Consider the following 12,598-nt stretch of genomic DNA (forward strand, 5'->3'; position numbering starts at 1 on the left):
GCCCAGAAACCGTGAATCTCTTTCCAGGAGCACTGTGTTCTTTTGCCTTTCCCCACCCCTACTTGTTTTTCTGTGGGACGACAAAAAAAGAGCTGATCCTATATGTGACTAACAAACAGCCACAAAGTTCCTCTTATCTAGTCTAACAACTGCTATGGCCTCCTAAGTGGCAGTGTTTGTCTCTGTTTAGTTGGGGTTGCCTAGGAAACAAAGTTGTTCTCTCTTTCCCACTATGTGACTGTGGGCAAGTTTTTCCCCTTTCTTGTAGGGAAGGGCTGGATCACCAGAGATGGCTGTGTGTTTGCTGGGCCAGTTTCTGAGTTGTTGTTTTTTTCATCTTTTGGCTTTTGTTTTGGCTTTTGTTTTTGAGAGGTCACCAAGCAGGGGTTTGTAAAGTTCTGAAGAAGAGTTTTGGTGACTAGGAATCAAATTTGGGAAGTCTACAGAGGAGCTAGAGTCAAAAGGTCCCTCAGCTCATCTTGAAAGGAGGAGGGGTTTGGGAGTTAGTGGGGGCGGAGAGAGCCAGTCAAGGTTGGAGGTAACTGACTGGTCCAAAGTTTGTACCCATTTTAGCAGCTGTGAAATCTGAAAACCATGACCAAATTGTAGACAATGAAGTTAGCATCATGAACAGAGAGATTAGGAGCAGGTGCTGAAATTGGGATTTGAGAGGCCACCAAGCAGGGGTTTGTAAAGTTCTGAAGAAGAGTTTTGGTCATTAGAACAGAACAGGCCAACATGTATAAACTTTATAGCAAAGGAAGCATGGCATTTTGAGTATATTTAGGCTATGATTGGCACAAAGGAGGGGCCCAAGACATCTTGGTATTTGAGGTTTGTGGTTCAGGAAAATCAAGGAGTGTGGTCAATTTCAAGTGGCAAAGGAATAGGTATCCTATCTAATAAAAGAGTAATATGCAGATTGACTGTCACTACAACACACAAGATGGCTGCCCCCATGTGGTCAAAGATGGCTGCCCCCATGTGGACACAAGATGACCACCATAACATGGCCAGTAGGGGAGGGCAGTTGGGGGGAACCAGGCCTGCAGGGGAGGGCATTTAGGGGTGACCAGGCCGGCAGGGGAGGGCAGTTAGGGGCAATCGGGCTGGCAGGGGAGCAGTTAAGCATGAATCAGGTTGGCAGGGGATTGGTTAGGGGGTGATCAGGCTGGCAGGCAGAAGTGGTTAGGGGCAATCAGGAAGGCAGGCAGGCAAGCAGTTGGGAGCCAGCAGCCTTGGATTGTGAGAGGGATGTCCAACTGCCCGTTTAGGCCTGATCCCATTGGAATCGGGCCTAAACGGGCAGTCGGACATCCCTCGAGGGGTCCCATATTGGAGAGGGTGCAGGCTGGGCTGAGGGACACATACCCCCGTGCACAAATTTCATGCACCGGGCCTCTAGTATATGCTATAGGACACTGAGATTGAATGGGTCAATCAAATAGGGGTGATAGCCTCTGCTGAGAACACATTGAGCCTAGAACACAGCTCAGGGTCCTGGTGAGGATGTGGTGGACACAATGCTCACCGAAGGGCTCTCAGAGAAATGGCAGTACTCTGAATGCCAGAGACATGGGGCCGGGGAAAAGGAGATGGGTGAGGATGAACTTCAAAGAGAGTCAGAGGAGGGAAGCTGGAGTCAGGATCCTTGGTCCTGCACATGCAACTCGTGAGTTGTGAGCAAACTTCCAGCAGTGACAAGTGAAGCAGCAGGGACTGAGAGCATCTTTCCTTGGGGGAGAAGGATGGGGTTTTGGCTACCACATGCATTCTGTTTCCTTTTCTAAGGTCCTCTTAGCTCTTCTGCCAATGTCAAGGTCTCATGTAGATTGGTATTAAGGTGAATGCATTAAATGATCCTGATGTTTTCAGAAGGGGGAAGAAGCTCACTAATGTTTATTTGGTTCCTTTCTTCTTACTCACTCACATGTATAACCTTCCCTTTCCTTTTAGGCCTTTTTGAGATATTCTCCCTCCCAGGTTACCCCTCTAGCTGAGGTTGTGTGTTAGTAGTCACCTTGCTACTCACTTTAAAGATGTTATATGAAAGCAGAAGCAGGGCAGAGAGGGATGGATGTGGGGTTGAGTCCCAATTTGCCATAACAGCTGTGTGACTTTGGGCAAGGCACTTAAATTGGCTGAGTCTCAGCTTCCTCATCAATACAATGTGGGTATCGTGTTAGTTACACAGGATCATGGAGGTAGCATAGGCCTGCCATTTAGGGGATGCTCATGATGGTTAGTGAATCAGGAAAACAGTGCTCCCAACCATGAGGGGCCTTTACCACCCACTCCATTTATACTCAGTCAGACACCAGGTTTATTTTTAGAAAAAAAGAGCAAAGTTTATTGAAATTTCAAGCTACATTTGAGAAATCAAAATCCAAATCCTGGAGACATACATCAGGATAAGGTGTCAGAAAGTGGAAAGTATTCACTGCCACAGAACCTCCTAGAGACAAGCTCCCTGAGCACATCACCTAGGCACCATCACGTCAAAGCCATTGCCTTGTTTACCCCTTGTCCACAAAAGGACACCAGCAAGCCAATTGTTCTCTTCACTTGAAAGTTTTCCACAAACATTTAAAAAAGTTTTTGAATAACAATGTGAAGTCACAGCTGATCTTTTCTCAACCCCATTCTATGTAGTCAGCACCAGTGAATGGTGGGTTTGACATTCAAAAGAGGACCTCACATGTCTTCAGAGGGCAAGGATTGCAGCAGCAAGGCATCTGTGGCCGCATTCAGAGACTGGCCCTCTCCCTGCTTTTACTTTTTAGTCTTACTTAACCTAAAGGACAAACTGGATCAATTTGGTAAATTAACACAGTCAAAGAATTAGCCTTAAGAGATAAGGAACTGGTCAATACTCCCAAAGCTGTTTAGGCCCTTCAAAATGTAGGTGTATGTGTATATGTATACATCACTACACTAAAATATAGATCTAGCCCTATGGGTATATATACGCATGTATGGCTATATAGAAAAACTATGCCATTACTAACCAAACAGAACTTTGTAGGCAGTCATCCCAAAGCTGTAATCCCACACTGGGCTGTGCACAAAGCCATGCATTATACCATATTAACCGACAGAAGGCTGACTTGGCTCAATCTCTCCCATCTGTGGCCCTGCTTTGGCGAGGCAGGGGATAAGAGAGAGGGTGCCTCTGCTTCAAACACAAGTGGCTTCTTCATAGGAACAGTCGTTGTCAGGTGAAGCTGTTAAAGATGTCCATGGAAATGAAAAGCAGACCCCCTTATACTTTCAGGAGCAAACTGGCATCACATGTCAAACTACCTTTCTCCTTTGCCAGTCACAGCAAAGTTGCCCGGGCCCTGGGAGCCCCCAGGGCGTGGTGGCATCAGAGGCTCACTGGCTTGGGGTGACGAGGCCCCATGCAACTCAGCCTCCAAAGACCTGCTCTTTGTCAGGGGTCTGTCACTGGAGTGGACCCAGGTGGCCATGTCCTTGGGACATCTCTTGGCACCAGCTATGCTAGGTGTAAAGTTCTCCACGTGAGATGACGCTTGGGGAGCCAAAAACAAACTGGGAAGAACTAGGTAGAGCAAGTTTAGTGGCTCTGCCCACCCTGAGGACAGAGCCACTTACACTGCAGAACCATCAGGGGCCTCAGGTGATTGTGAGGCTTCAGGAGCTGGCTCTTCAGGGCTCAGACGGGACTGGAACTTCTCCAGCTGCTCTGGGCTGGCCAGAGTCTTCAAGAGGGTGTTCTCACGTTCCAGCTGGGAGTTTTTCTCCACCAGCTCTCGGATCTGCTCCTTCAGGATCTCTACCTCCTCTCTCACAGCATACATCAGATGATTCTTCACCAGATCCTGTCACAGAGGAAATCACAACAAAGCCATTCGTTAGCCATCATGGCTCCTCAACAGCACTTTCATCTTGCCATCAAGGTGCCTGTGCTGTCTCTTATGCCACCTACCTCCAACCTTCCTTCAGCAACCCCTCAGCACGCTGGCTCCGCAGGCCTATTCGTCTTGCACTTCTCCAAAGCACCTAAATGCTTGCTTAGGAGAGCTGCATGATCAAGGCAACACCTGAGCTGGGAGCCCAGTTTTGAGCTACACAGTATCCCCCCTGCAAGTTTCTAATGACTTTCAAAGCTGGCGGCTTAGGAGCATTTTGGGTGAGAATTCTGCTGGTTGCTGGTGGTTGGCTATCTCCCCATTGCCACATAAGTTCCTGCTACTGGCCTAGATCCCAGGGAGGACCTTCAATGTATCCCACACCGTTGTTTTTGTTTGTGTGCTTGTTGCTTTATGCATCTTCTCCAAGACAATAAAAGTAGCAATTTTGGAGTCTCCTCCTCCCCACATGACCCAGCACACTGAATTGCAGTTGTCCAAAAGTCTGGTGTGACAAGACACTTGCCCTGGGGAAAAGTACCTGGTTGCTGTAGCCTCTCTGAGTTTGATTACTGCACTGGGGTCCTGGAACTGTGTCATTAGGCTCCAGGGCACAATTAAGTGGTTTCTAACTGAACACCTTAACCCCCTGCAGCCATTATGACTGCTAGGTGGTATATAACCTCTACCTGGTAAAGGGAGGGGTGAGGAGTGGGGCGCTTTGTTTCCTGTTCCCTCCCAACTCCTGACCCCAGCCCAGGCTCTGCAGAGGCACTGCAGTGCGGCTGCAGCATCCAATGAGCTCTGGTTCCTGCCAAATGCGAGATGCAGACAAATACAAGTGTCTGAGCTCATTGCCCGGCAGTGGGCCTAGGAGGGAGCCAGAGGCTGCTGCAAAGAACCAGGATGGGTGAGAGAGGGAGGAAGGAGGGGGCCCATCGAGGAGGGTAGACTGGAAATGCCCTCAAAGATGCCACGCTAATGGGACTCTACTTAAGACCTGCAAGGGAATAGAAAGCAGGCGGTTGGCTTCTTGGCTAATGGCTTTTGCACCCACCCCCTCAGTCATGCCCAGTTACATAAGCAGCAGCTAGGTCTGGGGATGGGAATGACGCAGTGATGCCACTCACCATGGCCTGCTCAATCTTGTTGTCTAAGGCCACCACGCTGGCTCCAGAGGCACTGTCAAGACAAAAAGCAAAGCAACCGTGTTAACCACCTCCTTTCCACTTTGAGTACATGGTAGCTGTGGCCAAAGTCCTCCATCTGCCCCAGCTCTTCTTCTGTCCCGCTTCCCTGGCCCGAATTTCCGGGCACTTCGTCCCCAGGTCCCGTCTTGGCCACTGCAGGAAGCTGCACCTCCCCACCCAGGCTGGCTCCCCGCCGCCACCGCCCAGAGCTCAGCGTGCAGCGGCGCTCAGGTCCTGGGGCACATGGACCAGCAGGGCCTGTTCGCTAGCTTGGGCGACAGGCAAACAATGGGGCGTGCGACCCCGGGAGTTCCCTGCCGCAGGCCCCTTTAGGCTCTGGCCCAGAAGGTCCCAAGTAAACCTACCGAGCTCCGAAGCTAGCTAGGAATTCCTCCTGGGTTCGGAAGCTTCCGGCCTGCTCCCCAGTGGCGCCCAGCGCACAGCCAGCCCCCTACCCAGCCCTGCTCGCCGCCTCGCTGCCTCTGGCTCCCTCGGCCTCGGGCTGCAGCAGCTGTTCTCACGGCGCAGGGGCCGCAGGGACGCTCCAAAGGCGGATCCCGGCGCGGCAGTGACAACCCCCCCTCCGCGTACCCTACCCCCGCCCCTTCCCAGGATGCTGCACCGCGGGGAAGCAGGACCAACGGCGCGCGGCCAGCTCCGAGATCCCGCTCTCAGCTTAGTTTCCGCCTGTGCCCGCTAGGGAGCTTTGGCCAGTAGTTTACCTGTTATCCAGCTTAACGGAAACCACATCTCCTCCAAGCAGGGAAGAGAAGAAGGAGATGTTGAAATTGTGCAGCTGATAGACAGCCACCTCCATGGGGGTCTGATACATTTCGGTGTTCATGGCTGGGCTGCCGGGGAGCTGGGGCGGGCTGGGCGGGCTGGGCTGTCAGCTGGAGCTGCTGGCGCGCTGCTCGGACCTGGATTCTGGGCGGCTGACCCTGGGGCTAGGAGGGGGGCAAAGGCTGCCGAGAGGACCTAAAGCCAGGCAAGCGCTCCGGAGTTGAAGGGAAGTGGCTCGATGGGTGTCACCTAGTGTGTCACAAACTCCACGGCCGCTAGTCCAACCCAGACTCGGAGATATTTCGGCTCCTGCTTCTTTATATAGGAGGAGCCGGCTGCGTCACATGGCGTCAGGAGTCATGCAAATGAGTTGTGTACGGGGCTTTGTGGCCCAGTGAAACCACATCCGCTCCCTGAACCTGAGGCTGGGACTGTAAACAGTTCAGCACTTTCTTGTGCCAACTGGCATCTCCAACGAGGGCTCTGGAGATCGGTAAAAACCAAACTGGAACTGATTTCTTAGAGAAATTAATACAAATGCCATAATAGTAGATAGAAAGCGTGCAGTAGAGGGCGGTGCTGGTTTTAAAAACTCTTCTTCAGGGGTCAGCCAGTATATCCCTAAGGCTTTGCAATGCTATCACACACCACACTCCCTAGGCACCCAACCTAACCACGAGGAGCCTTGCCTTCTTCCCACTGCCTGCCTTCTCAGTCTCTCTCTTTCACACATAGTTTGTCACCCGCATGTCCCTTCACCCAACCAGTGGGCTTGCTGACCTGCGCCAACGCTAGCACCTATCCACTCAGCTCCTCCTCTGGATATGCCTGTCTGTGTACGGACACGTGCACAGATCTGTGACATGCATGGGATGTGTGCACACATCTGAGCTAATCTGTGCATGCCAATGTGCCTGTGTGGAGGAGAGAGTGTCCAGGAGCTCAGATGAGTAGGGAAACATGTACAGGGAGCACCTGGCAGCCAGGTGGGTGACAGAGGATGTGAGAGGAAATGGTAGGGGAGTGGACACTGGAATGACCACAAGATGCCGTCTTTTTCTCTTTGGTTTCCACACCCTATTCTGCATTCAACATTCAACATTATCCATGATTTCATGCTCATATTTTTAAAAACAATATTCTGTTACTTTCCTATAAACAGAAAAAACAGCAAAACTACAAACCAAGACTATATGTATAAATCATCCCAGGAAAACACCTGTGATGGATCTAGCCATACATAGGATTAGAGGGTACTTCAGGCACAAATTCCAAGTCACAAGGTAAATGAGTTTATTGTTGCCTACTAAGAGGTATCTATGTTCCCATCAAACTATATTTTCATCTTTTCAGGCTCAAGCTTAAAAAAAAAAAAAGAAGACATCAGAGGCTTGAGGTCCTTTTCTCCAGCTCTTTCCTAAGCGAGGCCACCTTGTGGACACACACAGAATTGCAGTCAAAAGTAACCAGGACAGAACAAGAACAGGTGATGCAACTGAGAGTATTATTTACAACAACTCAGGGCCATAAAGAGAACATTGAGTTCCACCACATATACAATAGTTTGATTGAGGTTAGGGCCAATAGTCATGTATCAGTTTGTGACTCAGGCTGTGGTCCAAGGAAATACCTTAATGCAATCTTGCTGTTGGAAAAATACTGGGACTCTCTTATCAGCAAAGAAGGTAATTATTATTTGCTTCAGAATATTTCTCCTAACCAGGTGCCTGGCACTGACATCCTTGTCAACCCTCCCACCCCGGGAAGCCCAGTCTGAAGGCCTTTATTTTCTCCAGGCTGCCAGGACAGTTATGTCACAAAACAGCCAATATAATATACTATGACGTGGGGCTCCCATAGGACCCAACTGGTGGTAAAGTATGTGCACAAGGGCCATTCTGTTTGCAACAGGATGAGAAATAGAATTATTCAAGCGAACCTACTACACTAGCCAGGGATGGTGTTTTTCTTCACCTCAGTTTAGGTGGGAGACAATCCCAATCTCAGGATATTATGTTACATTTAGGTCACAAGCTGTCTGAACATGGTGTTTGCACTAAGAACCTTGTGTAGTAGGCAGAACAAAGTCCAGACTATATTTATAGGTCATTAAGAACATTAGCTAAGGAAAACAACCTCTTAAATCATGAGCTTAATTGATATTGGAATTATTTTTCTGATATATTAGCCTGTCTTCTGTGCTACATAGAGCTTTCTTAATCCAGAAAGAGTCTGTGAGTTGACTTTTCACCAGTTTGTAAATCTTTCCTAAACTAACTGTTGCTACTCACCCCAAAATTCCAAGGGAGATGATGAAAAGGGAGAGATAAATAAGCTATGTTGGAAGGGAAAAAAACACCACCAGGAACAGGACATAGGACAGAAGAAAAAACAGCTCCTTTAGTGGGGACTCCCTTACATTGAGATGGAGGTAGAGAAATCTAGGTAGTTTGGGGAGGGAAAAGAAAAGTTAAGTTTGCTAGCTAGGCTGTATTTGAATTGTACATTAATTATACTGCAATTAAAAATAAGCCGAGTTTGAGACCCACTGACAATAACAACTACTATTAACTGAGCATCATCATCTATGGGCCAGACACTGTCTGGATATGCCACAGACCCTGCAGAGTAGGCACTGTCACCATTTTACAATGAAAAGAAACTATGGCGATGAGGGTCTGAGGCCTTCCTTGCCCAAGATGGTACAGCTAGTAAATTGCAGAGCCCTGACCTAGAGACCTTGTTCCTACTACATTTACTTATCTTACGAGGCAGGGGTAGGTTTGTGGAATGAGTAATTCCAGGTAGCTGGGGGTTGGTTTGGAGGTGCGAGGAAAGTGGTGAGATGTAAGAAAGGGTGAGGGACAGGAGAAATGCCCCTGGGACTCCAGCAGCAGTATTAGAGAGAGGTCCAGAGGCTGACTTTGAGCTCTGTGAGCACAGCCAGCTTTTCTGACACTCGTGGCAGGAGAGAGCAGTATCAGGGGACAGGAAGAATATCAAAAGTGTCCAATTTTTTTAAATATGAGGGCTGTGCTTATCCACATAATTTTGAAAGGCAGCCACACAGCCATCAAAGAAAGCTCTCTCTGTCTGGGGAATTGAAAACATTAATCCAACCAGGTGGCTTGCAGAATGGAATATGTAGTCCTGGGGTATACAATATCCCAAATAAGGTGTGGTGTCTTGGAGTAATCCTCACAGTCCAGTCTAACTTCCAGTTCCCAGGGCCTCATGAACTGGCACCCTAATTAACTCCCTTTATTTCTATTCCTGCTGTGCTCAGATTTTAAGAGAATGAAGCCAATGACAAGAAAACAAGCTCATGTCAGGGATTTAGTTTAAAAATCAACTTTGAAAGGATGTCCCAGGTTCAGCCAATCTCATATACCCTCTACACCTTTGGTTTGCCAGCCACCAGCCAAGTGAGATGGCTCCTTGTAATCCTCCCTTATCAAACAGTGGCTGTATCCCAGGACCCCAGGGCTTGCTAAGGGAAAACACAGACATAAGTGTCCCTGTAGAAAGATTTTCACACAAGGGCAGATGGGGGGATGGATGAGAAGTAGGAAGAACCCGAAAGGTTTTCTGCTGAACCCTCAGCACACCAGAAGATTCCTCTGTCCAGAATAGCTGTGCCAGACTTTGCAGTAAGTGGTAGCTTGCCTTGTAAGATATCTATTATCTGATCTAACTTTTCTGAGTCAAGTGCTGATCCAGGAGGCTCTCAGCAGTCCTTGTGTCCTGTGGGCTTTGAGGTGGGCCCCAGGCAGAAACAGTGGATTATGAATTCAATAGCCCAACAACTTCATGTAAAAGTTTCCAAAATCCCTTTCTCCCACCCTACATTTACAAGGAAGGCTGGACCCAGAACCAGCACAGCAAGAGCGCTCAGCTTATGAGCCAGGTCCTCTGCTGGCTCTCAGTTATTGCCCTACAGCCATGGGATTCTGCGATTACCTAGTAAACAGATATAACTGACCCTCCCTCTCTCAAGGACAGCCTTCTAGATGGAAGTTGGCATAATGAGGACGGAGGCAACTTCCTCCATTTCAGGAGGCCCTGCACTGCACGCCAACTTGTCCTCTTTGAGCTGGAAGAAGTGTCTCATTATTCCCACTGGTCTGTTCCACTTCAAAAGCCAGACTCTCTAGGACAAGAGCCCTTCCTACTTCTGGTTCCCAGAGGACAGTGGGACGGAGACTGGACAGTCTGGACCACAGAACCCGTGGGCAGGATCTCAGCAAGCCGCCAAGGGGTGGGAAGCAGACTCAGGGTGGGGGCGGTAGGTTGGGGGTGGCGATGAGGGGGAACATCTCACTTCCCTTTTTGTCACACTTGAAGCATTGTGTACCACGCAGCCCAAAGGAAACTATTTATAGGCAAGTCTTCCTTATTTTCTACAGGGAATGTTCCACTCAAAGATTCAGCAAAATTGCCAGCAAAACACAGGGTCTAGTGTCAGGAGAAGTGGAAAAAGACACGATGCAAGAGGTGCAGGACAAGCCACAAAGCAAATACTGGGTTAGGAACTGGAAAATGAAATAAAAAAGATATTGAGCACGGGAGCGTTAGAACAGTTAATGGGACATGGAACGGCTGCAAAACAGCCCTCCCATTTACTCTTCCACAGAGGCCCCCTTCCAGAGGAAGGTCTGTCTACTTCTAATTACTTATTTGTCCCCCTTTTTTAAAGAGGCTGGGGGAATAAGGAGGATGAAATGCCATTCTTAAATTTGTCTTTGCTTCTCTCTTCCCCTCTGTTTCCACTCCAGTGTGGAAGACTATAGACAGGAAGGCCGCTGCCGCTTACATCGTGACTTTGGCTTCATGGAAAATCCCCAGACTCCAGAAGGAGGGAAGCAAGAAGGAAAGATAGTGACAGAGAAATTACCTTGTCCTCTGTGGGTCATGTTAACATCCCTGCATGGCCATGGCCCAGAATCCCGACTTTTGCGGACAGGAAAATGGAGAAGAGGTTGCAGACACAGATGCTAAAGGTGATAGTAGGAGCTCAAGGAGAGTCCTGATGGAGATGGACACATGCTCTTGGAAAAGCAACTCTAGTACCCAATTTGGGCCAAACTCTGGCATTAAATGATGGCAGGAGCAATGAATTGTGCCTTTCAGCTCCCTCCTAGACAGGATCCCATGTGAGTTTCACAAATAATCTCTGAGTGACATTGGGGATGACAGGCAAAATCAAAGCCCATTTTGACAAGGTGTTCTACCTCACTTACCCTCAGTCAGAGAAATCAAAAAGCACTCTTGTCAAATCACCTTCATCACCCCAACTTTGGTAGCTAACTAACTATGGGTGGAAGCGGTTTGTCCTGGTGTCTCGGCAAGACTGGAAGTATTGACAATGTTATCCAGGAATGCAGTTTAGCTCAGTGGATCTTAAATTTCATGAACCTTGTGTCAATATTTATGCCTGTCTCCCTTCCCCTTATGTCTTGCAGCTGGGAAAATTTACCTCCATAATTTTTCCAAGCCCTCTCCTTTCTCATTTTCTACCCTCACCATTACCCATCTACAAGTATGAAACAGATATTCCTGAAAAAGAGATTGTAAAATTAACCTCAGCAAATGGAATCTCTTTCTCCTCTCTGCTTCCCACACTAGTTGCTATTATCATTCAATTCAATTCAGTTCAATTTAATTCAATTCGAAGTTGCTTGAAAGCCTATTCAAAGTGCAAGGCACATGTCAGCGAAAATTTTAAAAAACTGGTAGTACAAGTAAAAAATTGTGTTTCCTTCCAGAGTACCCTGAGCCCGTGGCCACTTCAAAAGTCTCCCTACTGTTAGGTCTCAGTGAAATGTTTGCTTCAGGACAAAGCCCAGAGCTGAAGGGTGCTCGGGAGGGTAGCATGGGGTATAGGAGGGCCAACACCACTGCCGTCCTTGGGCATCACCTCATTCTCAGAATCGGCCATGCTTTTTGTCCTTTCCACCTGCCTTTTGGCCTGTGCCCATCTAGATGGGGGTAACACAGCAGCCACAAAGCTTAGAGTTGCTCTGGGACCTAAGGCTTCTCTGATATTGTGGCCGACAGTGCCACTTTGATTCCATTTCTTAACCCCTGGGATTTGTAAACGAAGGGAGGAAGGCACAGATCTTTGTTCTCTGAGTTACCAGTTCCTTCCTTCTGAGAAGGGGGTGTCTATGGTTAGTGTGGAGGTCACCTCTACCTGCCAACCTTCTTGGCCTTCCTTCTTTTGCCAGTTCCTCTCAGTCTTACCCTTGTTGCACCTTACCCTCCCAAAGTGGCAAGCATCTTCAAGTAGACATCATGGTCCACCCGCTGGGAATCCTGGCCCACTGCATCTTCCCCAGGGGGTGGGAAAGAAAGCAGCAAGAACATGGCCACTCCATGCTTGTCTGCACCAGCCTTCCACTAGCCTATCTGGGCCTCTCTACATCTCTTCTGCTCTTTGGAGCAGTCCCAAGAGTCAAAATTCTAAACCATTTTTTTTTCTGGCAGTTGCCAAGGTTACTTTCAGTGGTACGTGAAGGACTCTGGGTCATTGGCAATGCTTGGAAGACAAGAACCAGGAGGATCTCGTTGGGGATGTGAGGCCAGCAGACAAGGGGCCTATGAAGAGGCCAGGGACTCTGAGGTAGTGCACCTGGCTCCAATGTGGGCCCCACTATAGAATGAGTGACCTTTGAAGTGGTACAGGTTCCTGGGGAACAAAAGCACAGTAATAATGCTAGCCTTTTCAGGCACTCAGTTCCTGGGCCATGATGG

The 12,598-nt window shown here is 48.7% G+C and overlaps 1 protein-coding gene across 5 annotated transcripts in view; it reads right to left on the minus strand.

Annotated features, from left to right (window-relative positions):
• Positions 1-2,322: 2,322 nt before the first annotated feature.
• The window catches only part of TSC22D3 (TSC22 domain family member 3), a 61,014-nt gene continuing 50,738 nt past the window's right edge, over positions 2,323-12,598 (minus strand). For 3 of the 5 annotated variants that reach the window (XM_079764330.1, XM_079764328.1, XM_079764329.1), the window contains 2 exons: positions 5,003-5,054; positions 2,323-3,842 (listed from right to left, as the gene is read on the minus strand). In XM_079764330.1, coding sequence (XP_079620456.1) covers positions 3,612-3,842; positions 5,003-5,054 — 283 coding nt within the window. In that variant the 3' untranslated portion in view covers positions 2,323-3,611. Of the gene's footprint in view, positions 3,843-5,002; positions 5,055-5,427; positions 5,604-5,784; positions 6,260-12,598 lie in introns of those variants that run through there. The other 2 variants (XM_079764331.1, XM_079764332.1) reach the window with 2 other exon arrangements.

Source organism: Cnephaeus nilssonii (genome assembly GCF_951640355.1).
Source record: "Cnephaeus nilssonii genome assembly, chromosome: X".
Taxonomy (NCBI): Eukaryota; Metazoa; Chordata; class Mammalia; order Chiroptera; family Vespertilionidae; genus Cnephaeus; species Cnephaeus nilssonii.